Source organism: Ctenopharyngodon idella, chromosome 15 (genome assembly GCF_019924925.1).
Source record: "Ctenopharyngodon idella isolate HZGC_01 chromosome 15, HZGC01, whole genome shotgun sequence".
Lineage (NCBI taxonomy): Eukaryota > Metazoa > Chordata > Actinopteri > Cypriniformes > Xenocyprididae > Ctenopharyngodon > Ctenopharyngodon idella.
In genome coordinates this window covers 5,267,501-5,294,787 of record NC_067234.1, presented here as the reverse complement: position 1 = coordinate 5,294,787, position 27,287 = coordinate 5,267,501, and the positions used below count along the sequence as shown (strand labels likewise).

Here is a 27,287-nt window from a genome sequence, read left to right as displayed (position 1 = left end):
TGACTGTGTGAAAACATCCCTGAGTCCTGTGTTGTGTGTTTGTGAGTGTGAGAGTGTGTGTGTTATTCGGAGTGTAGTGGGCTAGTCTCTGCGAGAGGGAGGCAGTTTAAGCAGCTGGCGCGGCTGGTGACCAGCCCTCTCTTGGAACTTCAGCAGACACTTCTGTGCTCTCGGATGTGCCGGCTGCTCTGGGATCTGCTCCAGCGGGTGCGAGTGCTCGGGTCTGGCGGGCCGCAGCTCGGCACTGCAGCTCATGGAGCGGATGGCCCATCTCTGGCGCCCAGACGCCCGTCTATCATGGGCTCCAGACGCATCCGGCTCAGCTCCGAGTGGATGGTCAGCGGCGCCTCCTCCTGGTCCTCCTCGCAGCTGTCTGGGTCAGAGATCAGGCTGGGCTGGCGGGAGAGAGCACAGGCCTGCAGCACCTCGCGGGAGGCCTGCTGGATGAGGCTCCAGTCCCTCTCGATGTCCTGCGCGCTGGTGAACTGCGACATCACGGCGGAGCGGATGATGAGTTTGTTCCCAATGGCGGCTGGAATCAGAAACATGTGGCCGGATTTAGTCAGTTTCCTCAGTAACTCTTGCGTCGCTCCGTTTCCAGCCTGCGAACAGAAGAAACGTGCTCATGTGACCACAGTAATCCCAGATAACAGATAATGTTCTGTTAAATAAGTCATGTTCTTCCTCAGTGTTTCTGTCGTGTTTTCCTGCACAAATATCTAAACATTCCTAAATCAGGACACATTTACTGGAGAAGCAAAATGACGTCGGAGTTACCGTGTCTCAGGTACAGCGGGTTGACGGTGAACGTCTGCTGAAGCTTCATCTTGTTCTTCACCACACCTCTTGACATTCATTAAAGCTCGAAAGAAATTAATTCATCAAGGATGCATTAAATTGATCAAAATTGACATTTATAATGTTACAAAAGATTCTATTTCAAATAAATGCTGTACTTTTGAACTTTCCATTCATCAAAGAATCCTGAAAAATAAAATGTATGATGTTTTCCACAAAAATATGAACTGTTTTCAACATTGATAATAATCATAAATGTTTCTTGAGCAACAAATCATCATATTAGAATGATTTCTGAAGGATCATGTGACACTGAAGACTGGAGTAATGATGCTGAAAATTCAGCTTTGATCACAGGAATAAATTACACTTTACTATATATTCACATAGAAAACAGCTGTTTTACATTGGAATAATATTTCACAATTTTTACTGTATTTTTTGATCAAATAAATGTAGCCTTGGTGAGCAGAAAAGACTCTTTCATGTGTAAATTAGGTGTAAATTCCTCCATGCAGTCTATAATTTCCAAAAAAGGAAACAACAAGACAAACGTGTCTCTCGCCAAAATGCTGTACAGTCAAAATGGACCATCCACTTTGACGGGCTGAAGACGAATGAATCGGCAAACTCGATTCCGTTGAGAAAATAGCGCAGTTCAGGACAGAGCAGAGCACGCCGCGTCCACGTGCAGCCAGAGACCCTCGCTCACCTGAGATCAACACACCCAAACACCTTCACTAACACACACCATGTGCTGCAGAGCATTTAGGAGCATCTAGAAGCATTTAAACATGTTTATATAGGCCTATATCTACGGGTCACTTACACACGGGGCCGAGTTCATCCAGACGGTCAAACGAACACACACCGGTGGATCCGAGCGTTGCACACAACTGCAGGACACATCAAACACACACTCAGTCACTTCAGCACAGTGAAGCATTAAACGGCTGATTGGTTTCAGTTGTGTCACCATCACGGGAATGAAGCCTCTCCTCCGGTCCTCGTCGATGGCGCGCTGAAGAGTTTCTCCACGCAGAGAAAACGCCTCGTCCGTCTCTAGAAACCTGATCTTCACCAGAGAGATCAAACCGGCCTTTTCCACTGATGAGTGAGCCTGAACACACATACTCATGATGAACCGTCAGTCTGTTATACAGAGCAGATGATAAATCATCATCATCATCATACAAAGGTTGATCATGTGACAGGACGGTTGGTCAGACTGCTGTACCTGAACGGAGGCGTATGCGATGAGTCTGGAGTTCAGCACAAATTCGTAGGTGTCGGCGTGTGTGAATTCACTCTTCATCTGCAGGATTCGGTCCTTCCTGGCGACGAGCAGAGCGACCAGCGTACATTCACTGACCGTACTCTAAACACAGCAAACACACACTTAATTACACCACGTATAATAACCGTATATGGAACCCAGAATTTAAAAAAAAATATATATATATATATATATATATATATATGTCCCTGTTTTTTATTTCATAGATAATAAAAAGTGAGATTTCGATGATATTTTGACCACTAAACTAGTAAATGTGGCCGGATTCCATTTCAGAATCTGGTCATATTACAAGATTTGTTCACTTCAGAATTCAAATTTCCTGATAATTTACTCACTCTCATGTCATCCAAGATGTTCATGTCTTTCTTTCTTCAGTGGAAAAGAAATGAAGGTTTTTGAGGAAAACATTCCAGGATTTTTCTCCATATAGTGGACTTCACTGGGGTTCAATGGGTTGAAGGTCCAAATGTCAGTTTCAGTGCAGCTTCAAAGAGCTCTACATGATCCCAGATGAGGAATAAGGGTCTTGCAAATTGAGCCCATCATGTGATGTGTTAAACTTCTAACCAGTTATCCACTGCTTATTTTTTCTGTATTTTTTTATTTTAACAATTGGAAAGATGCAGCAGTGTTACTGAAAACACAGAAAGCCGGGGTCTGAGTTCTTATGAAGTTGTGGTGTGAACAAGAAAGGGTCTGAGATCACTTCAATGCTGAAGATGACCAAAAAAAAGAACTGGGTTCTCTTTTGAGTCCACTAGATTGTGAACACCAAAAGGACTGAGGTCACTTTTGGCTGGTTCCTTTTCTGGTTCACTTTAAGTGTTATCGATTCATTCATGCAGTGTGCGAATTTAAGCCTACCACCTTCTGAAGGAACTATATATGCATATATATATATATATATATATATATATATATATATATATATATATATATATATATATATATATATATATATATATGCATATATATATATATATATATATATATATATATATCCCGGTCAGTGTTGGGTGTAACGCGTTACTAAGTAACGCATTACTGTAATTAAATTACTTATCCACTGAAAAGGTAAAGTAAGGGATTACTGTTCATTTTTAGGTAATTTAATTACAGTTACTTATAATGTACTTGCGTTACATACTGTAAATTAGTTCAACAGTTCTGTTTAAATCAATATTGAATTTAAAATCTAAATTTGTCGTCTAAAGGTAAAAGTGAACGCTGCCTCTTTAAAATCGTTAGCTGTAGTGCAGTTGCGGGTGAGTTCGTAACTTCGCACCAGTTGGCTGCGTAGTTGCTGTCTGAAGATGTCGGCAGAAGCGAGTGGCTGTTTTGCAGAATTTAAATATTCCAATTACTTCACTTTTTGACACAGGTAGGCAAGAACATTACGGTAAAATGTAAACTATGTCCTAGGGAGAAAAAAACTACTCGCGTGTTCTCTGAGAGACGGTCTTCAGTCAGTGCGCTCTCAAACAAAGCGCACACACATAGCCGCCTCTCGGGAGTGTCAGAGTTTCGCGGTTTATTACACATAAACGTTCAAATACACACACAGTTATGTCAAAATGCCCGTCCTGGCGTATATTCGCGTTGGTTATGTAAATGTGAACAGCATGTTTAACAGCATATTGTCTCCGTCCATTAGGTCTTAGTGACAGCAGCCTTTAAAACAAGCTATTGTCTACTATTGGCTGTCTGTATTATAAATGATAATCAAACAACAAAAGAAAAGCTTTAATAAGGATTCATCTATATTTAATTCATACAGTTATGACTATGCAGAGTTATTTTATAGTTGATTATTCAATTTCTGTGGTATTTTTACTTACTACCTACCTGGAAAAAAATATATAGCATCGTTTTATTTGTATTTTTGTATATTTTTACCGTGGTATCAAGTATTGTGCACTTTTATATATACAGATGCAGACATATGGGCGTCCACCCCTCGCCTTCACGGAAGGAGGACGAAGAAACGACCAAGTTGAAGAGCAAGTGCAGGTCCATGTGGTGCAGGAACTGGTCCTTTTTGCGCACCAGCGTCACCAGCCTGTTTCCTGCTAGCAGGATGGAGAATACCAGATTCTTGACTTTAGCAGCCTGCAAGCTGGAGGAGACCACGTCACGGGCCGAGCTGGCCAAAGGCAGGCACATCACAGTGCTCAGCAGCAGGCCCAGATCTTGGTCCAGGAGCCGCAGCAGGCTGTTGGTGAGGTGCTCTGAGCCGGCCAGCAGGCACCGCAGGTCGTAGCTCTGCCGGTGCTGGAAGACGTGGTTCAGCTGAGTGAGAGTGAGCAGGCTAACGATCTGGTAGTAGACATAATGAAGCTCTCGTGTCAATTCCCAGTCAGAGCAGCTCGTACGAAAGACGTCCACCAGGATGAGAGGGCTCTTCCGCAGGAATACCACCCTGTAGCCATCTGAAAGAGATTTTTACACACACAAATGTCTATACTGTATTCTTCATAGGGCAAAAACTCCTTGAAGAATGCATTTGCATTTAGTTAAAACACAATATAAGGCCAAAAAGCAAAGCATAAGTCAGTTTTTTATTCATAAAATAATTTTAATAAATATTATTAATAAAAAATAATAAATAAATATAAACTGATGTTTGTGATAAAAAATGTCAAATATTTTAAAGTATACACTACCATTCTTAAGTTCTGGCAAGATTTTTTTTTTTTTTCCAAGGCTGCATTTATTTGATCAAAAATACAGTAAAAACAGTAATATTGTGAAATATGGTTTCAATTTGAAATAACTTTTCTATTTTTAATATATTTTAAAATATAATTTATTCCTATGATGGAAAAGCTTAATTTTCAGCATTACTCCAGTCTTCAGAGTCACATGATCCTTCAGAAATCATTCTAGTATGCTGATTTGCTGCTCAAGTAACATTTCATATTATTATCAATGTTGATATGGAAACCGTGTTAAAAAACTTTTGAATGGTAGTGCACATATATCAATATCAGCTACTCTCCTTTTAGTTTTTGTAGGCTGTGATGTGGTTTGTTTTCGGTAAACAAAGCAAACATTTCAAATGAAAAGAATCTTTACTCTTTTCTAAAAACTGGAACATACTGTCTAAGTGTGGCCATGGATGCGTGCACTGCGCCGAGGATAGTTCTTCGTCCATTTTGCCACCAATTGATGTCTTCAAAAAAATTGATGGGAAATCGACATGTGAAACCACGAGAGTGATTACTGATAGGCTGTCTGTCGCCTGCAAAAAAATCATGTTTTAGAGAAGAAGAAAAATCATCTCCTGACTAACGTAACTACTTTCTACTCAAGGACATTGACAGAAATGTAGAGGAGTAAAAAGTACAATATTTGTCTTTCAAATGTAGTGAAGTTAAAGTAACAAGTTTCCAGAAAAAATAATACAGTACAGATAACTCAAAAAGTGTACTTAAGTACAGTACTCAAGTAAATGTACTTCGTTACTGTCCAGCTCTGGTGATAGTACTATTATTACTATTACTCCACTAGGTCTGAAATATTGTTCGCTGCAAATATGATGATCTTAAATTTATTAATTAATTTACTATTAATAAATGTGTGAAGTTGCATAAAATGGAAATACTCAATAAAATAGGCTAACTACGTTACCTCAGATGGATGAATGGTTGGATTCCACAACTGGTAAAATAAAACATATATAAGACAATACAACATTTACTGTAGGTGCCATAAAATTTACTGATGATTTCATTTGAAAAAATTTCTTTTGCGCTTCTGATTTGGCAGTAAAATTGGCCGATTTTGGGTGCGTAAGATGTGAAGGAGTCTATGGTCCAGTTAGTATTTTCACCCCATAATGGCGGCCGCGCTATCGGAGCGCCATCTAGTGGATGTTGCCCAAAAAGTTTCAGAGTGTCGCCTCTTGGGTTCTATACTCTTTGGAGTAAGTTAGACTGAGCACTGGGAAAGACACAACTAAAAGACTTTTCAATAAACTCTGCTGATGTTGTACTAGAACTTAGTCTCCTGTGTTCTAATGTGTCCCTGTCCTGCCTTTGTCTGTACTCATTGACCTGGTAGAAAAGTTAAAAGGACAAGATTGGCAGAATGATTATGTGAACAAACGCGTACAGGTTTGTCTGGCTCGTTGGTCTAGGGGTATGATTCTCGCTTAGGGTGCGAGAGGTCCCGGGTTCAAATCCCGGACGAGCCCTTCGTCCTTTTCACAACTTACAAAATAATGAATTGTTTAAAGAAGTAACGTTCTGTAACTTTATTTATTTAATACATTGTAATGTCGAGTATAATTGATATAAAATCTACCGAACACAATCGAAATACCCTTGAATGTTGTGTGTACAGTGGTAGCGTTTACTGAACTGAACGGAACTGCTGTCGATTGCACGTAACGGATTGTACCCCGCCAAAATGCTAATATGTTGATAGTAATAATACACGTTGGAAAATAAACCCAAAACATATGACCCCGACGTGATTTGAACACGCAACCTTCTGATCTGGAGTCAGACGCGCTACCGTTGCGCCACGAGGTCTGACAGCATACTTGGATTTAAAATGTAATGTAAAATGTAAATGCAAATGCAGGCAAACGACGTTCAGATGTGAAACTAACAATTTACATAGTAATCTAAACCGCAGATTTGTGTGACCAAGTTTGGCAAATATTTATGTAAGAGGACTTTTAAATTGACATTATTTTCGGATAACTGTTATTTAGTATGTAATGCCCTTGTGTATACTTTAATATACTTTTTATACCTCGTGTATAAAAAATATTTTTTTTTTTTACATCACCTGCATTCCAGCTTTGAAATACTTCAGGCAGTGAACGGATTTGTATGGCTCGTTGGTCTAGGGGTATGATTCTCGCTTTGGGTGCGAGAGGTCCCGGGTTCAAATCCCGGACGAGCCCTTACTTTTCTTATTTTTAAATCGAAAATATGCGAAGAATTATTTAGGTAAATATGTATCCACCACAACAACCCGTTTCTTGTAGAACCACAGTATATAGAACAAACATGTCAATACCAAAGATGCTTGCATGATGCATGATCAGGGATTTGCAGACAAGTATTCGGGCTTGTCGACCATGGGAATTCATGAAAAAGTGTTTGTTGTTTACATGACGTTGTCATATCTTTCAGAGTGTATGTGGTTGAACATTAATCCTTAAGGTCTATAACAAGCATTTTAACATGTAATTATTTACAACAAGTGGCAATTCACAATATTTACGAAGTCCTAATCAAAACAGCACATGGCCCGTACGGGGATCGAACCCGCGACCTTGGCGTTATTAGCACCACGCTCTAACCAACTGAGCTAACCGGCCACACATATCACTTCATCTATCACTAATTCCTCTAAAAAAGGCAACTGCAAACACAGTTCTGCTCATATGTTATACTCATCTATTTTACTATCGTGTCATGGTCTACATAATTTAAAATGCAGTGCAGGTTAGATCGTATGTATATATCTGGTAACAAATAAATCAACAAAAGGGCATGCTAAAACTTTCTCTTCAAAAGGATGGATAAATAAATTCTGCAGCAACCAGACCATGTTAGAAACCGCTATTACTAAATAGGAACCATTTTCTATATTTAAACTGAGCCGTTTCTTCATTATGCTTGAGTTTCTATATAAGACTGTTTCACGTCTCGTGATGAATTCATTTGTTTAGCCACTGATTGCACAAAACTCACAGCTGCATTTACATTTCCTCACCGCTAAATGTCAGTAGAGCATCTCAAGTGAACTGAGGAGCTTTTATTGTTTTGAACTGACTTTTAGATATTCTTTGAAAGGGATTGTAGCTTATGTTGGGTTTCTAAGCTTTTTTAAGTGTAACTCTGTATCTGTAATTTTAACTTTTTTTGTAATTTATACAGAGTATAATAAAAGATCATGCCATTGATTTTTCTCCTAATCTAAATCACGCTAAAACATTTCTAAAACTTTATCTCCATCTAACAATATTCAAAATTCCTGATTATATCTAGCATCATACAGTGATGAGTTATTGTAATGTCACCCAGCATGTTTTTACTAGCTGTGGCAATTGCTTCAGCTTCTGTATTCAGAAATCAATCATATCTCTATTGCCTATCTTAAATAATTGTGTAAATAAGCTTCTCTGCTTATCTGGACTTACCAAAGTGGATTTTACTAATGCGATTATACTAATAGCTCTATAAAATATTAATTTCTATACAGTTCAACAAATTTATGGAATTCCAGGGATTCCAATACACTGTAAGTGAATTAGTTCTGTATTTTCACCTGGTCTCAGACTGATGCTTACGTTTCAAGACCACTCCATCCTAAATTCTTAATGGATAATATATAAGATCTGACTATGTTTTTCAGAGTAAAAGATGTCTGTGAAGAGCTGGAAAAGAGGAAGTGGTGCTGTTGGTTCTGCAGCTGGTGCTTTCTGCAAAGCCTGCTTCAGGAAACAGCTTGTTGGGTGAAACTACTAAGACTAGTGATCATTTTGTAATCTGCTATTAAAATCAACATGAATACGTTCCTGGTCATATTTTAAACGATTCATCAGTGCACATTACATTAAAAAACTTTATTCATAATTCTTTACCAGAATATTCTAACTTGTATACTAGCTTAACGTCTCTGAAACAACTTATACCTTTTTGGCTGCCATCACAAAGCCCTTTTCTCAAACATTCAGTCTCACAGAGACACTTTTCATCATTCAAAGAATTCCTGATGGATAAAATCAGGTCTTACTTTACATACTGAATATCAAGATGTTTTACAGAACTAGAAAGAAAAAAAAAAACATCCAAGAAAGACACAAAGTGGGTGTTTGTCATTTATTAGATGAGATGAGACAGGGGTGACAAGGTCTCAACATTCAAGATGTATTTTCATTAACAATAAATTATCTTTTTACAAAATGAAATGGGACAATTATTTGGCAATAACTCTTTACCACATGTTTTCATAAGAACATGCACACAACTATAAAAACACCTACTCCAGAGCAGCAAGATTCATCTCTCATGGAAGTTACATTCTCTCTTGGAAAAGATTGTTAAACTGTGTCCAAACCAGATGCGACGTTATAAAGTGACAAAAACATCTATTCTATGTAAATGGATGTTTTTGTGATAACTAGCTAAACAACTGTCATGCTACAAATAAAAATAGTGCCTAAAATGTGGTTCACAAAAGAAAATTTTGTAGGTTTGGAACAACATGAAGATGGGAAATTTTATTTTTGGGTGAACTATCCCTTTAAGGAAAGTCAGTTCACTTGGCAGCCATCTTGTTAGGTCTTCCAGACAGCTATAAAATTGCATCTCATACTTGCTATATTTATATTATTTTCATAAGGGCAGATTTAAAAATTGCATATTCTTTTGAGCAGGTACTTATTTTGAAAAAGTAATTACTTTGTGACCGCTAAAAGAGTATGTTCTAGATAGTATGAGTGTGCGTAGTATGAATGTGATCCAGATGTACTACATTCACCATGCTGTCATTATCATGTGACCTAAAAGCGTCAGTTGCGTCGCTTCACCTTCATTCATTCTCCCGTGGCCTCATGGGATAGTAAAGTGTCCATTGTATGCACACTTCAGAATTTTGCCGGAAGTAGTAGGTCATCCTGGTACTTTTTGCCTACTCTTTTATGAGTCCTGTGAATTCGGACATACTTCTTTTGTGACATACATACCATATAGTAAGGAAGTATGCGATTTCAGATGATTGTGGACCAAAAATCGAAATCTCAAAAAATATATGTCAAGATTACATTCCAATAACAGACTTTCAAAAATAAAATTACATATAATTATATAATTATATATATATATTTTTTAATGGGTTGTGCATTCAAGAGTAAACAAAAAGGCAATCCTTTTTTATGTATAATGAGACTTCTAATAATGACATATTAAGTAATGTCTATCAAAAAGGTGATTGGTTGATATTAAACATCACTGTGTCACGTGACGTCACTAAGCATTTTCGCTTTCAGTGCGAACAAATGGCTTGTCATTGGAAAGTTCCCGTGTCGCATCTGGTTAGGACATGGTGTTAGACTGGTTTAACGAGATTTCTCTAGTGTATGTAGTGTGTTTGTGTAGGAAAAACATTGTTTAATGTGTGTGTGTGTGTGTGTTTGTGTGTGTGTGTGTGTGTGTGTGTGTGTGTGTTTGTGTGTGTGTGTGTTATACACACACTTTCATGCAGCATGTGCAAAAAACGCCTCAGTGTTCTTCATCTGCATTTTTTACTTCCATGTTTCACGTTTAAGGACATGAAAAAAATTGCATTTAAAACTCCAGATATGTGCAGCTGATTAACTTTTTTCATTTTCTCTTTTTTTTTCATTTTGTTCTTCAAGTGGATGAGAGGAGAATGAGCTCCACACGGTACAGTACATCCTCTTTGTCCTCAGAGGTTAGTTAAAAACACAAACCTGTATTGTCAGTAAAGGTGTGACCATGCACATTAATACATTCCTTTTCGAGAGAAGCATTATGACTTTACGAAAGTCCTGATGTAGCATTTGTTTTTTCTTTCACCGTCAGAAAAGTGGTCCCCGTTTGTGATTGCGGAAGTTGAAATCCTTCATGCTAACAGCGTGTTAGGACTGTATGGAAGCAGCGATTCAAAAACACAAGTGCTTATAGTGCAAGAGCTGTTCCACGACTCTGTCGAGTCCTCAACGTGACACCGGACACGTATTCAATAAAACACTGGACACAGAATGACTATCAGTCCACCGTACATCTAGATGACGTCGCTTCCGGGTCACCGGGTCAGAAATTAGGAGAACGAATGGTGGCGGTTATGTAATGTCATTTCTAGCTCCTTATCTACAGGTCAGTCCAGGTGGGAGTGTACTGGGGACTTTTAGCAGGGCGGCGCCCCCTGGAGGCGGCTCTGGCCCCCTGTGCTCCTTCCTGAGCCTGCTGGATCCGCTGACACTCTTTGAGGTTCTGAGCCCGAATTTCTGCGTTCATGATCCTCTCTACCACACGGATGGGGAACCAACCTCTTTCGCCATCATGCAACCTTTCACCAAACATCCACCCTGAGGGAGAGAGATGAATATGCAATCAAGGTTATGATGAAAAACAGGAAGAACATGCCACAAAAATAGTAAAAAGAACAGGAAGTAACATAGCGAGAGACAATTCATGCAACTGACAGCAGATGATGCAGACTTGAAAGACGCAGACCCAGTCTTGCCAAAGACATCAAAGACAGATGAAGCTGCGTGGCTTATTGCAAGTCTTTTATGTTAGACAGACTTTTGTGTGTCGATGTGCTTGTGATCTCTTACCGTCATCTGTACACTCCAGAATGTGAAGCACATCAGCCATCTCTACAGAGAGCTCATCAGGTTCCTGAGAGGAGTAGGACTGGATACACTGAACCTGCGGAGAATCTGACATGGACCGGCAAAAACAATAAATCATACTGCACACAGATACAAAGAAACACGCTAATTCAACTCATGACAGATTAAAATAAAATAAAAATAAATATATTATATTACATTATTTTATAATATTATAAATAAAAAATCATATTATTACATTATTTATTTTATAATATTATAAATAAAATAATTATTATATTAATTATTATAGTATTAAATATTTTAAATTAGAAATTAAATTAAATATAGATCATATTTATTATAATATTAATTATTTTATAATTTTATAAATGAAAATATTATATATAACAGTTATTTATTATATTACTTATTTTATATAATATAAATAATACATGAATATAATAATAATATTATATATATATTATATTAATATAATTGTATTATTATAACATTATTTTTATATTATAATTAAATATATATATATATATATATATATATATATATATATATATATATATATATATATATAATATTATATTATTTATTTTATATTTTAAATAAAGCATTACATATTAGAATTTTAATTTTTTTTTTTTCAATATTGTAAATAAATTAAATAATAAATTAATAAAAATGCTTCTGTTATTGGGACAGGGAGAGATGGGAGTAAAAGATGATGAATAGGGAATGAAAGGGACTGAGAAGTGGGGTTTTGGACAAAAGACAGTTTGCTTCATGTCGTTCCACACCCGTAAGACCTTCGTTCATCTTTGGAACACAAATTAAGATATTTTTGATAAAATCCACTTTCTGACCTCCAATAGACTGATAGACTGTCAGAACGCCGGCCCGTTTTTGGCCGGCTCCTGCGTCAGCATCACACGCATGCGTCGTGCTGCTCACGTGAACGGCCTTGGCCAATACTGAGCCGGCATTCTGACGTGAGAACCTGGAAGCACTGAACTGTGTTTACTGCATCAACAGTATAGGAGACTGTCACAGAAGAAAAGAAACTGTTGAACACAGGCAGTATTTTTGTTTGTTTTTTACGCACAAAAAGTATTCTCTGCGCTTCATGACATTAAGGTTGAACCACTGTAGTCACATGGACTATTTTAACAATATCTTTACTACCTTTCTAGGCCTTTCAGAAAGCTCTTGGATTTCATCAAAAATATCTTAATTTGTGTTCCAAAGATGAACAAAAGACTTATGGGTTTGGAACAACATGAAGGTGAGTAATTAATGACAGAATTTTCATTTTTGGGTGAACAAACCCTTTAATAGGACAAAAACATGGAAAAGATGAGATTTATCTTGCCTGGTTCAGACATTTAAATTCGCAATTTACATTTAGCAGCTTGAGATTTTATCCAAACCATTGTGCATGCAAGCTATACGTTTCCTTAGAATCAAACCCATGACATAACGTCATTTTGCATTGGGTGTGCAGGCAAATATGTGATGTACCTGGTTGGTGAGCGCTGGTTGAGAGGAATCTTGTACGGCGGTTTGGAGTCAAAGCATATATCCAGCGCAGTTTATCGCTTCTGTAAACATTCAGAGCGCCATTAGCGCACAAAGCAAATATGTACTGTAATCTCTGAGATAATGGCTTAGGACTGCGTTCTCACATGCTTTCAGTCTTGAGCATGTAGCTGACTTCTCTGTCCTCCTGGTTCTCCAGCAGTTTTAGCACAAACACACTGGCCAGCATCTGACCCTGATCCTCCAGGTCTTCGGTCCTCAGCATGGAGCGACTGCAGGAGTCCAGAACCTGGTACTTCTCTCCACTGAGACACACGTGCAAATACAGATATTAATAGAGCAAAAACAAACATAAAATACCCAAGAAACATGCATATGTGGACAGACATATCGGATATAAGTCGATTAATTGGACAATATTTAGCCATTTTGAGCCATTTCAGCAGTCATCTTTTGACAATAAATATCAACAAATCAACAATGGACATCAGCCGTTTGGTGTTCTTCACGTAGCAGTCAAAAATGACCAATTTTTTATTTCAATGAAATGAAAGTACTATATATCTTACTTTGATAATGTTTTTTATTTAATACTTTGTATTTTTAGGGGATCTTATGGTACTAAATCATATTTATGCGGTAGTTATAATCCATTTATTTACAAAATTCAATTAAAATTTTTAAACTTAAACTCATAAATCTTGAATGCTTTGGAGCACAGACTTAAGTTTGGTCTCTTTTTAAAGACAACATTCATCAGATTATTGATGAAGTGAAAAACTTTTTAAAAAGTGAACTTTAAAAAGTTATAGAATTGTAAGTGTAAGCAAAAAAAAAAAAAAAAAGATTTAAAATTTTATATAAAATATATATTTTCCAAAACATGTTTTACTCTAAAACTGTGAGAAAATCAAAGCCATAAAACTAAACAAGTTGTGTTTCAAATTTGAGCTTGATATCTCAAAAAATGAGCTTTTAGTAAGATTTTGTTTTGCCACAGTACCAAAAGTTGCCACTAGACCGAACCTAGTTGGCATTGACCGAATTATGAAATCATCACAATGACATAATTTGAACGAAGTTCAGCTGATGATGTCAGACCTGGAGCTGCGTTTGGTGATGAGCAGCAGGTTATTGAACAGGAACAGGTAAATGGGGTGGTAGAGCTTGCGGCTGCGCATGGTCCTAGTGCTCTTGGGTCCAGACATCTGCTGCACCTCACCCTTCTTCAGCAACCAGCGAGAGTGAGAAATCACTGGCACTGACTGAAAATAAGAGAAGACAACTGCACTTTATAGGCTTATAGAGATGAGCATTATGAGAGTTTCATTTTGATACATTACTTTGAGTAAACACTTCTTATCAAGGGCTCTTGCGACAATTAAAGGGATAGTGGACACAATTTATGTGATAATTTTTCAATGCTATCTTACGACAAATTCGTACAAATTCGTACAACCTCACTCATACGAATTCATACAATTTGTCTAAACCCCAGTGACGGGTAGGTTTAGGGGCGGGTTAAGGGTATGTCATTCGCACAAATTCATACGAATTTGGCAATCTCCTTTTGTTTTCCATGGAAGAACATAAGTCACACGGGTTAGGAATGACACGAATAAATGAAATTTTTGGGTAAACTGTTCCTTTAAGTATAGAGAGCTTGTGCATTCAGGGTTATGACACAAAATCTTTACAATGAATCATTTGACTTTTGTCTTTTAGTACCTTTGACTTGAATTCGAGCGTTTTCTCAATGCTGATCAGCTCCTCAGTGCGACTCATCTTTCTCACACCTTCATTGCACTCCTTTACAATCTGAGAATGACAAACACACAAACACCCACATGTGCATTAATATCTTTGTGGGGATTCCTAATCATTTGTATTTTAACATGAGCTAATTATAAGTTCTCTAACTAACCCAAATACTCCCTCTAACCTTGAAATACAACTTTAAGTATTTTTAGATACAAAAATAGACCATTACCATTTTTAAATAGATTTCTTTGTGGGAATATCTCCAGTTCATCAGGTTTTACTATTCCCTCAGAAATGTTGTCATCACAGTTAAAATAACAAACTCCCACACACAAGAACAAGTTTGACTAAATAACACTTACAAGTTTCACTCCAACTAGGAGTTCAAGTATCAGCTGTTTGTTTACCAGAGGTTTAACAAATCCTTACAAACGAGCAAACCAGAGATGACCTCTGGATCATTGACTTGCCTGCCTTGAGCAGGTTTTTTTGAATAAAAAAAAAAGTCTTGATGGTGTGTTCCTATCTGAATCATAAAATGTTTTATATCTTTGTTGAATTTGTGTTGTGTTGTGACGACATGTACAAACCAACCACCCCCAAATGGTAGCAGCCTTAACAGTTAAAGGTTTAGTTCACCCAAAAATGAAAATTCTGTCATTAATTACTCACCCTCATGTCTTTCCACACCCGTAAGACCTTCGTTCATTTTCGGAACACAATTTAAGATATTTTTGATGAAATACGATGGTTCAGTGAGGTCTCCATTGCCAGCAAGATAATTAACACTTTCAATGCCCAGAAAGCTACTAAAGACATATTTAAAGCAGTTCATGTGACCACAGTGGTTCAACCTTAATGTTATGAAGCGACGAGAATACTTTGTGTGCGCCAAAAAAAAACAAAATATACTTTATTCAACAATATCTAGTGATGGGCGATTTCAAGACACTGCTTCATGAAGCTTTACGAATCTTTTGTTTCAAATCAGTGGTTCGGAGCGCCAAAGTCATGTGATTTCAGTAAACAGGGCTTCGTTACGTCATAAGTGTTTCAATGGTTCACCACTGGGGGGCGTGACTTTGGCAGTTTGATACACGCTCCAAACCATTGATTCGAAACAAAAGATTCGTAAAGCTTTGAAGCTTGGTTATTTTTTTATTTTTTATTTTTTTGTTTTTTGACAACAAGTATTCTCGTCACTTCATAACATTAAGGTTGAACCACTGTAGTCACACGGACTGTTTTAAATATGTCTTTAGTACCTTTCTGGCCATCTGAAAATGTTAATTATCTTGCTGTCAATGGAGGCCTCACTGAGCCATCGGATTTTATCAAAAATATCTTAATTTGTGTTCTGAAGATGAACGAAGGTCTCACGGGTGTGGAACGACATGAGGGTGAGTAATTAATGACAGAATTTTCATTTTTGGGTGAACTAACCCTTTAAAGGTAGTCAGATCCCTTTACACATGTTGTATTTATATTTGTTGTATCCTGTTTTATTATATCAAGTGGTAATTGATGCACTTTTTGTTGTTAAATATTTTGCAAAACCATATAGTGGTGAATTAATATAGTGATGATGTATTCCCTGTCAACAACCACAACAAAGCCCCACATGTATCCATTTTGGCATTATGATTGTTGCCATAAAACAAATAATTTGAGTCTGAGAACTTGAATAGCACTTCAATCGTAATTACGTTAATTCCAACATGACGTGAAACCAGCAATAATCGCTTTAAGATGTTAAAAAAACAATTAAGAACAAAAATTTCCACCGCACAGCTGTTAAAGTCATTTTGTGGGTGTTTCTGCAGCTACTAGAGGTGTGGCACGGTAACCTTGGTACCGCGGACAACAGAGTAAGACACGCTTGACAGGTGAAAGTCCAGAGACAATGACACATTCTAATGACAAGACTTATTACCACACCCTGAAATCAAAAAACACACTCACACACTTACCCTTTCCAACTCCTGATGAGCTAATATGGCCGTCTTTTCTCTGTCAGAATTTTCCTCCACCTTCTTTAGTATATTCTGGAACATAAAGAATCAGTTTTGATATTTACCAACGCACTACTCAATGATTGCATACAAAATCAATGCAGTGTTTTCATAAATAATGTACAAATGAGCTATCAATGTTCATTCAGAGCAATATTCATGGAGTTTAAATTTTGTTAATAGTGCCAAATTTCTGAGACAGACTAAGCCAATTCTAAGACATTTGCTTGGCTTATTCATTCCTACGCAACTTATTCAAGACTTCTGATTGGCTGATGCTTACCTGAACAAGTAGCTTGAGTCGTGTGATTCGCTGGAAGGGGAGGATGAGGAAGGAGGTAAACGAGAGGCCCTTCACTTTCGGCTGATTCTCCAGGATGGACATTTTCTCTCGGAAGAGAGCGTTTTCTTGTCTGAAAGACACAGACACACTCCTGATATTTATGTACAACTGTATTAATGCAAATTTACTCATGTAGAGTTGGTGTGACTGCAAAACACAGAGGCAGTGATGGGCAAGATACTCAAAAAATGCAACTAGCTAAAATACAAACGACTCAATAGAACAAAAAAAGCTAAGCTTTGTTTTGAGATTTGTTAAAAAAAACTGTTGTGAAGTGTTTGTTGAAGGGATAAGGTAATAATGTTACATTACATTACCTAACCACATACTGTCAAAACACAAAATAAAATAATATTTAACAAAGTATACCTTTGAGGCAGGTGAAGTTACAAAAAATAAAGTTTCCAAAAAAGGGTTTTCACAGTGATGCTCTAGAATAACCATTTTTGGTTACCTTTCAGTGAACAGTTCTTGAAATTACTTCTTAGTGTGAAAAACATTTTAAAAAATCCTCTATAAAAGAACTTTTTGTGTAATGTAAAGATTCCATGGATGTTAAAATTTCTTCATGGAACCATCAATGCCAATAAAGACCCTTCATTTTTAAGAGTGTATATATCTCCAAGCTACAAACAAACCCACAAATCATCTTGTTCCTTAAACCCTGAGTCATTCAAAAGGACTGATTCAAAAGAGTCATTATTTCCCATTTCATTGAAAAGAACCAATTCAAAATCAAAAGATTCCTGAACTGGACACCGCTTGTTCTGATTCTAAATAGCCAGCCGACTGTACAGACACTACACACATCTTTACTGCTGAAATATTATCAAGAAAATGTAATGTTAATTGGTTGATCTGAACAAACCACTACAGCTTTTACAACTTGATGCATCAAATCTTGTGGTTTACTGAGAAGCGGTGTGCTTTCATAAAGGACCAGACTCATTTTCTTCTAGCAGACAACTTATTTCTGTTGAACTGCGGTCAGACAAAGCTGCTTTGCACCTAGAAGTGTCATATTAAACCGCTTTCACAGTCCACAACCAAAAGTGAAACAGCAAAAGTATCAGAAATGGTTATGATTTACAGTAATAAGATCAGCTTATGCAAACTACTGTATATGTACTGTATGTCACTAAGATAATTAGCATAAAATTTCAGTTTCAGCTAGTGTCACGTTCAATAGCCTGAGGCAGAATGCTAGCGTACTAAAGCACATATACTGTATACTGCCCAGTATTAAAAAAAAGACACCCTCTCACTTTGTGACTGATTTTAATTTTGATTCCTTTATCACAGTTCAAATGGAGGGTCAAGCAGGACACACATTGCATTGTGGGATACATTACTATAGTTTCAGATTTTGCCAAAAGTACTAGGTCATTCTGTGCATACAGAAATTTTGGATAGCATACTTATTGCAGAAATAGTAGCATGTTAGTTTGCTATTACAAACGCAGCCTAATATTTCACCCAGATTTTTGACAAATAGGTGCAGTTTAGCCTGTTGTCCAGCAGGTGGCCTATGAATCAAGCTGCCTAGAATGAAGTTTAGCAATGCGGTTTGATTGAACATGAGAAATGGAGTTTGAATAGCAGCATTTCCATTAAACTACTTATTCTTATTTTTGCAGTATACTGCTTAAGGATAAAAATAGGTTTAATTGCTGTAAAAAAAAATAATTAGTATTTAGTATGATATTGCCTCTAGGACAACACAATGAACTACTTGAAATGAATTTAACTGGGTCACAAAACAGGAAGATGGTGTATGAGGTTAGACTTAACTTACATGAACCTGCGTGGTTGAAGAACGACAAAACGTGCTTGTTTCTGATGCACTACCTAGCTGTTGTTTTGAACGTAATACACACAGGCTGGATTTAACCCTAATCTTAACAGGAATGGAAAGAAATAAAACTCCCAGGCCTGTCGGCAGAAAGTCCCAAGAGCTTTACAAGGCTTACAAACACACACAAATGAAAGCAGCTACACAACCCCTCACACAACACATCAGAAAACAGTGAGGACTGAAGCCTCAGGCGAGAATCCAGGTAGACAGCTGGTCTGAGGAGACCAAGCATGCAGATTTGGTGATTTACACAACAAACGCACACAACTGTGCTGAAAATACCCAACATTTACACATGCACAATCAATAACTGACAACACAAAGCTATCGTATGTCTTCAGAAGACTTGGAACAAAATGTACAAGTTGTTTATTATATTAAAACTCATTGAGTTGCACAGAAGAAAATCAGTAATACGATTTGTAACAGCATGGAGGTGAGTAAATGATCACATTTCTTTCTTTTTTGGGGTGAACTATCACTTTGATAAATGTGAAGTGTCATGGAATTTCACTAAGCGAAGTAATCGTGGGAACATTGCTGGAGACATACTGAGGCGTTTCTGTTGTTGTTTCTTGTATGAGCCACACCCACCACACATGTCAAGTCACTGTGTCACATTTAATTACTACAGACATCACACACAACGTCACATGTTACGCCACAAACAAGGAAACACTCTTACATTCTAAAGCTTATTAGACAAAGAAAGCATTTCAGATCAAAATGAAACTGCATGTTGGTTTAGTTGGTGGATGTTCATCAGCCAAATTTAGCTGGTTGATCAGCATTGTCTCTCTGGTGAAGCTGGTTGACCAAGGAACTCTTGTTAAGGTAAAACACCAGAGGTGAATAGGGTAAACATTTTTCATACTTTGCCACCAGTTGACTATTCACAGAATAACAATGGGTTTGTATTACAAGTTTTCAGATATGCAAATTAGGCATTATCTAATTAAATATGCACTAATTTGCATACGTTCCTGAACAGCTTTGGATAAAGCCAGGTTCAAAGTTCTCGATTCATTCTTCTGGCATATTAGAGGTAAAGATTTTTACAGGGGGAATTTAAGATATCTCTTTTTACGTCATCTCCCTGATGATATATTTACAGCGTGAGGGCAGGACAACCTGTGACTCACATGACATTGACCAATAGCAAACCACAAGCATCCAATCAATTCCTCATGGACAAAATCCTACAATGTTTTATGTTCAAGAAGCAGATCTACTCGGATATAGGTCATAATAGGGAAAAAAAGACTATCACAACTTGCGATATCATGCCGACTTTAAATAAATCAGGCAAATTAGAAATTATATATGAACAAACCAGTCCTTCAGAATAGTATTGATAGAAATAAAACTGAAAAGTGCTACTATAGAGGAGATTTCTGGCTCAGAATTTTGCGAAATCTGCCTTTAAAGGAACACTCCAATTTTTTTGAAAAAAAAACCCTAGAGTTAAACAGTTGAGTTTTACCGTTTTCGAATCCATTCAGCCGATCTCCGGCACTGGTGGTACGGCAGCATAGTTCCTTGATTATTACGCGGAATGAGAGTATAGTTCCTGGCCATATCGGCCTAGAAAATCGCAACTTTTCATTTTCCGTCGGTCTTGGTACACAATGAAACTACAGAAGAGTCCAGTTTTAAATAGGAAAAATATCAAAACTCTTTGGTCATTTTTGAGCGAGATGCTAACGGTCTAATCAGATTCAATGAACTATGCTAAGCTATGTTAAAAGTGGTTCCGCCAGACCCGGAGATCGGCTGAATGGATTTGAAAAAGGTAAAACTCAACTGTTTAACTCTAGTTTAGTTGAAAAAATTTATTTTCAAAAAAAGTGGAGTGTAGATGAAGTGTAATAAAATAAACACTAAAATGAGAATTTCTAGATGTTTTCTCTATACAAGTCTGAAAGACATGTTATGGAAGCAAAACAGTGCAAGATATCAAAATTGACCAGTTATAGATGCATTCACATACTTTTTTAGTATATATTTAGTCCACTTTAGACACTCTACTGATTATAAGTAACTTTGCAAGTACATGTTAACCTCTACTAAACCTAACCTATGTCTACTAATACTCTAATGAGAGTTAGTTTACATGTAGTTGCAAAGTGACTTCTAGTTAGTCGAATGTTTAAAGTGGACAATCAAAATAAAGTGTAACCAATGATTGTTGTAGAATAGCACACCAAAAAAGCCTCCAACCTGACAAATATCACTGAAATCGGCATCCTGACATATTTGCCCTCAAACAATTGACTAAATTACATTCAATCTTTCCCATTTTCATATGCACAGGTAAGAAATTCTTACAGTATCCGTCGGTAGTTCTTCTCCTGGTACGCCTGGTTGATGACGTAGCTGATGAAGACTTGGAAGTGGTTAACAGCGTGAAAATAAACAATGTCACACACATCTGAGATCAGGATGGACTCTTCGATCCTGTGCTCTAGATCCATGAGGAACCTGAGTAAAACATGAGGTCATCACCGTGAGACGACAACATTATGGTGGAGTCCCATTTTGTGGAGCCTACTTCATTATGGGGAAAGTACTGTACATTTTCAAACTGTTGAGGCGAATTCAGTCTCACATTCATTTTCTTAAAATTAAAAAGTCAACAGAGAACTGTCACTCATATAATTTTAACTGAAGATGCTTGTTTGTATATTTACTTTGTAAAAACTGGAAATAGTATATACCTGTGCAGTTTTGTTTATTGGCACTAGTGGCACAGAAATGAAACATTTCTCTTTCAAGAAACTTTAACTTGGGCTCAATAGCTGTAGCTTAGCTGTGCACTAACAAACACATCTTATATAAGAAAGAAACACAAATCAATCTTGTAATCCAATGTTTCACACTGTACGAGAGCAGGTTTGGAAGGGCAGAGTTGCTCCTGACTCATGCGCATGAATCATCGCATTAGTGGGTGGATTTGCATGGTATAAAGCTGGCTGACTGGAATCAAATCACACCAACACTTTAATTTTAGCCTGTGGGCAATAATGGGTATCAGGGTGAATGGGAGGAAGTTTCACTTGATTGAAGCAAGTTTATGTACCATATTTCAATGGAAATTTAATTAATGTTGACCATTATGTGAGGCAAAACAAGTTTGAAATGTCAACTACTTCAACACATTAGAAAGATACTTAATGGATTCAAAAAGGCAGATGTCATATTATGTGACTACACAGAGAAAAAGCAACTATTTTCGATAAAATGTATTTTTTAATATATATTGTGAATATATACAAAATATAAATAAATGAACAAATGAAAGTTATATAAATTACTAAAAATAGATGAATATATTTTACAAATTTACTTTTACAAATTTATTTTTTTGCATTTTTTTGTATATTTATATAAAATATAGAAGTTATTTTTAAAATATATTTTGATTTAAAATAAACGAATAAACTATTAATATATGAATTAATGAACTAATAATGAATAGTATTAAAAATAATTATGAATATATTCTTGGTTTTTCCTGATATATTTTGGTGGGTTTTGTACATTTATATAAACTCTATAGAACAGTGTTTTAAAATATATATATATATTGGACAAATATATTTTGATTTAGAATATATAAATTACTAAATATATTCAAAATAAATATTTTTTAGCATTTGTCCTGATATGTTTTGGGCTGTTTTAGTATGTTTACACAAAATGTATATTTTTTTTAAAACATGTATTTGGACATATATTTTGATTTAAAATATATAAGGTACTACACACAATATATATGCAGCCAATCAAAAGCCACTGTGGTCTAGGTAAATATTGCAAACCACTATTGCCCTGTTGGTCTCTTTCCTAAAATAGAAGCCTTAAATATAACATGGTTGACAATGGGAAACCACAAGCGTGTGAAACTGAACACTGACCACACACATTCCCCCATAAATACACACCTCTCGCTTGCCTTCATGATGTCCTCAATGTTGGAGAACAGGAAGTGCATGTCAGACTGACTCAAGGTGTTGACAAGCAGAGGGTTGCGCAGAAAGTGGGTCTCCAGCAGCTCCAGGCTTTTGTAGTACGACGCCTCAGAGGTCACCAGTTCAAACATGGCCTACAGAAAGAGACATAGACACATTCATTTGATGTGTACTGCTATTTATAAGTGTTTCTGCTGTTAGCACATACACTACCTTTCCAAAATTTTGGGTCAATAAGATTTTTTAAGATATTTTAAAAAAATTATTTGATCAGAAGTGACAGTAAAGGCATTTGCAATGTTCTAAATTAATATCTAGTTCAGTCATGAAACTCTAGAAGGCACAGGCTGATGGTCCTTTACATGAAATCTGCAAGCAATCACACCATTACCGCATGACACAAGCTGATTGGCCTCTGCTGATCCTGCAGCCAATGAGATTGCTTGCTCAACATTGAAAAAGTCTGGTTCATTGTTAGCTGTAAGCTAGTCCTGCAGAGTTCCTCTGAACCCCTGCTCCTCCCCCAGCTCCACCTGCATAGATCTGCTATGGGATTCATGTATGTCTCTTTATGCAGCAGCAGCAGCATATCTTACATGCTCACCGCAGCATGTCTGTGTATCTATTGGCAATGGCAAGTCCATACTTGCTCTGCAGCAGCAGCAGCAGCAGCAGCAACGTAGCAGATCTATTCTGCCAAGACCAAATACATTAACATTGCTATTTTCAATAGCACGCTAAAACTATTCTGAGAGTTGTCATGATTGAAATGCTGTTCTTTTGAACTTTCTATTCATAAAAGAATGCTGGAATGTATCAAGGTTTCCACAAAAAATAATAAGCAACATTGATAATAATGTTTATTGAGCATCAAATCATCATATTAGAATGATTTCTGAAGGATCATGTGACACTGAAGACTGGAGTAATGATGCTGAATTGACCCTTTGCCAGGAGTTTGATTGACAGGCGATCTAACCAATCATAACGCCGAATCCGCCATTTTGTCCGACTAAGCAGTCAGGGGAGTTAGTAGATTAACGTAGGTGGACTTGAACTTGAAAAATGGTGTGTACTGACATCTTTCCGTGATTGAAACAACATTCCTTCTGATGTTCATTCATGTTTATTTGATGCTATTAATGAACTAGTAGGAAGAGATGGTCGGTTCACGAGCCGTTTAAACTGAGGTGCTACAGTGATCTGTCACGACACATTAAAGAGCCACAAAACGGTATTTATTGATTAAATTTCTTTAAAAATTACAAAATTTGAGATTTTGTTTCATATCAAAAGGAACCTGCTCTGTCTTGTCTGTCGAGGCGTTGTCAGTTTCCTCTTTGCTCCACGATGTATTTTTCACTGTAAGAACATGATGTGTGGCGAGAGATCGGCATGGCTTGTCGGACATAGCAACAGTAACTAAAGGGGGTGGGTCTTTGCGAACGGTCACTGAAAAAACTGTATTTTGTTCAAATAAATGGAGCCTTGGCGAGCATAAGAGACTTTTGAATGGCAGCATTTTTATACACTAGTCGATCCAAAGCTTGTGTCCCACCTCCTGCAGTATAATCTCCTTTGGCTCCAGCGTCTCTAGGTGTCCACTGCTCTTCACAGCATCCAAGTTTTGCCAGAGGCTCAGTGAATGCATGCTGTTCCTCAACTGCAGCTGCAACGCAGGTGCAGCCGTGACCCCTGACCCTGCAGTCGGAAGCCCATCTCTCTGTCGACGCTGCTCGATCTCCTGCTGCTTAGAGGTGTCGCGGTACTCTTGATACAAAACATCTGGACACAAACACACATTATAGCACAGAATGGTGATTCAGAAGGACAATATTTTTTTGATTTCATCTGATGAGATGTTTTATCACAGATGAATTAAAAAGTGCACTATAGTAAATGCATATTTCTCATTCACCTTTCTAAACAACTAATATGGCAGCATCAGCCTCTTACATATGACATAAATCGACTGAGTTTAATGTAAGTTTATGTGAAACATTTGTTTTTAATTTATATTTATTTATAAATAAATAGCTAAAATCATGCTAAAAATGTATTTTCATATTAGACCAGTTAATGCGCATGTGTGTTCCTGAGTAATCAAAAGGCTGGATATGACTGAAGTCTCATGTGAGTTTTTAATTCCACCAGTCGAACAAAACTCGGTCAGCAGAAAAACATCAGTCACAGCAGCCCTTTGAACCTCTTTGACAAAGTTGTGCAAGTTCACTGCAAGCTCCTCAAGCCCTGAAAAAACATCATGTGAATCATGTGATCTGCTGATCAGGAATGACCTCACATTCACTCTGTCTTTGTGATAATAACGGCATGTGTGTGTGTGTTTGTTTTCCTGGTATTGCCTACATTATGGCGACCAAATGTTCCCACAACTACCGGTAAATTTTGACCTTGTGAGGACATTTTTTTGGTCACCATGAGGAAAACAGCTTATAAATCATACAGAATGATCTTTTTTGAAAATCTAAAATAGAAGAAAGTTCTCTGTGATGGGTAGGTTTAGGGTTAGTGTAGGAATATAATATACAGTTTATACAGTATAAAAAATCATTACACCTGTGGAATGCTGCTTCTCAAAAGAGTGACTTTATACAGAGGAAAGCAGTTGCATAATGTCCTGTAGTCACATTCAACAAGACCTTCAGGTGGGTGTTCAGCAGAGTCGCTTATATAACAGAGAGCGTGAGAAGAGAAGAGAAGAGAAGAGAAGAGAAGAGAAGAGAAGAGAAGAGAAGAGAAGAGAAGAGAAGAGAAGAGAAGAGAAGAGAAGAGAAGAGACATTAAAAGATGAGAATATGAGACAAGATGAGAGGAAACAAAATGAGACAACACAAGACGAGAAAATAATAGTGGACAAAAAGAGATCAGACGAGATGAGAAGAAATGATAATAGACTTGAAGAGATGCGAATAAATAAATAAAAAATAAAAAAACAGGTGAGAAGAGAGAGCATGTGAGAAATTATGAATAATCTTAACGATAGAATAACAATATAAATTATATTAAATTAAATTTCCTTTATGAACATGTATTATGAATATGTATCCCTGGTTTCTCCAGATATATTGTTTTGTATATATGTATATATAAAAATATATAAATTTATAAATTAAAAACAGTTATATTTTTACATGTATTATGAATATATATATATATATATATATATATATATATATATATATATATATATATATATAATTTATTTATTTATTTTGGCATATTTACATAAATGTATTTTTAAAACATATTTTGGACGAACATTTTATTTGCAATATAGAATTATTACTAAATATATTCTAAATAGACATTTTTTACATATATTATGAATAACATTACTGATATTTCTGTTTTTTTGTTTTGTTTTTCTTTTTACAATATATTTACACATATTATGATTCGAAATATATATTTTACTAATTATGTAGATATGCTGTATATATATATATATATATATATATATATATATATATATATAATACATATATTATGTATATAATACATATACATATATATATAATACATAAAATACATTTAAAATACAACTTTTCCTGTACAGGAATTGTTGCAGCCACTCAAAAAATTTATGATGGGAAAAAATGATAATAGACCAAGAACAAGATATGAGAACAGATGAGAAAACACGAGAAGAAAAGAAAGAAGAACAGGCGAGAAGAGAAGAGAAAAGAAGAGAAGAGATGAGACATGACAGAGATGAAAACAGATAAACGAGACAAAATGAGAGGTAATGAGCAAAGAGATGAGATGAGATTAGCATTATAAAAGTGAAAGAAATAAGAGGAGAATATAGGAAGGAAGTGAAGTGAATTGGATGCAGAAAGAGGAGAGAGAAATAGACGGATGATGAGGGAAATAGAGATGATATAAAATGATGTTGCGTTGGCGAAGAAAGCGGATAACTCTCTTTTGCTGTTATTCCAGCATATATTTAAAAAGACATCACCCACACACTCCACCTGCCTTCATCCTACACACACTAACACACACTCACACATACGTCTCGTACACATCCAGCACATCCATGCTGTAAATAAAGTTGCCTACACGGTTCAACTTGAGCCAAATAAATTAGCATGCATTGTTACAGCACATGGGTCTCTCTCTCTTCCTGCGTGTATTTGTGTGTGTTTTCACTCACCAACACTCTTCACGATGTTGAGATTGCGGCAGGAATTCTCTACTGCCATCTTCTGCGGACTGTCACCATTCCTAACCAGCCTGAAAAAGACAAAACCTCTAATAATCAGTGACTAGAAGAGATAAGAGGAAATGTGTGTGTGGGTATCTATTTGTGTGTGTGTACCAAAATGAGAACATGTCAGCCCGCTCTCAAAA

The 27,287-nt window shown here is 36.6% G+C and overlaps 1 protein-coding gene, 4 non-coding genes and 1 pseudogene across 7 annotated transcripts in view; 2 read left to right on the top strand and 4 right to left on the bottom strand.

Annotated features, from left to right (window-relative positions):
* Positions 1-62: 62 nt before the first annotated feature.
* LOC127495294 (histidine decarboxylase-like) lies at positions 63-2,187 on the bottom strand (annotated as a pseudogene).
* Positions 2,188-6,221: 4,034 nt separating this feature from the next.
* Positions 6,222-6,293, top strand: trnap-agg (transfer RNA proline (anticodon AGG)). Its single transcript has one exon. It is a non-coding gene; the product is annotated as a tRNA-Pro (tRNA).
* A 268-nt stretch (positions 6,294-6,561) lies between these two features.
* On the bottom strand, positions 6,562-6,633 carry trnaw-cca (transfer RNA tryptophan (anticodon CCA)). Its single transcript has one exon. It is a non-coding gene; the product is annotated as a tRNA-Trp (tRNA).
* A 308-nt stretch (positions 6,634-6,941) lies between these two features.
* On the top strand, positions 6,942-7,013 carry trnap-ugg (transfer RNA proline (anticodon UGG)). The gene has a single exon. It is a non-coding gene; the product is annotated as a tRNA-Pro (tRNA).
* Positions 7,014-7,359: 346 nt separating this feature from the next.
* Positions 7,360-7,433, bottom strand: trnai-aau (transfer RNA isoleucine (anticodon AAU)). The gene has a single exon. It is a non-coding gene; the product is annotated as a tRNA-Ile (tRNA).
* Positions 7,434-8,926: 1,493 nt separating this feature from the next.
* Positions 8,927-27,287, bottom strand: part of ngef (neuronal guanine nucleotide exchange factor) — a 31,934-nt gene continuing 13,573 nt past the window's right edge. For all 3 annotated transcript variants that reach the window (XM_051862013.1, XM_051862015.1, XM_051862014.1), the window contains 12 exons: positions 27,091-27,170; positions 24,472-24,698; positions 22,887-23,047; positions 21,271-21,423; positions 17,028-17,157; positions 16,703-16,777; positions 14,700-14,789; positions 14,073-14,236; positions 13,118-13,276; positions 12,954-13,033; positions 11,424-11,528; positions 8,927-11,171 (listed from right to left, as the gene is read on the bottom strand). In XM_051862013.1, coding sequence (XP_051717973.1) covers positions 10,954-11,171; positions 11,424-11,528; positions 12,954-13,033; positions 13,118-13,276; positions 14,073-14,236; positions 14,700-14,789; positions 16,703-16,777; positions 17,028-17,157; positions 21,271-21,423; positions 22,887-23,047; positions 24,472-24,698; positions 27,091-27,170 — 1,642 coding nt within the window. In that variant the 3' untranslated portion in view covers positions 8,927-10,953. The remainder of the gene's footprint in view (positions 11,172-11,423; positions 11,529-12,953; positions 13,034-13,117; positions 13,277-14,072; positions 14,237-14,699; positions 14,790-16,702; positions 16,778-17,027; positions 17,158-21,270; positions 21,424-22,886; positions 23,048-24,471; positions 24,699-27,090; positions 27,171-27,287) is intronic.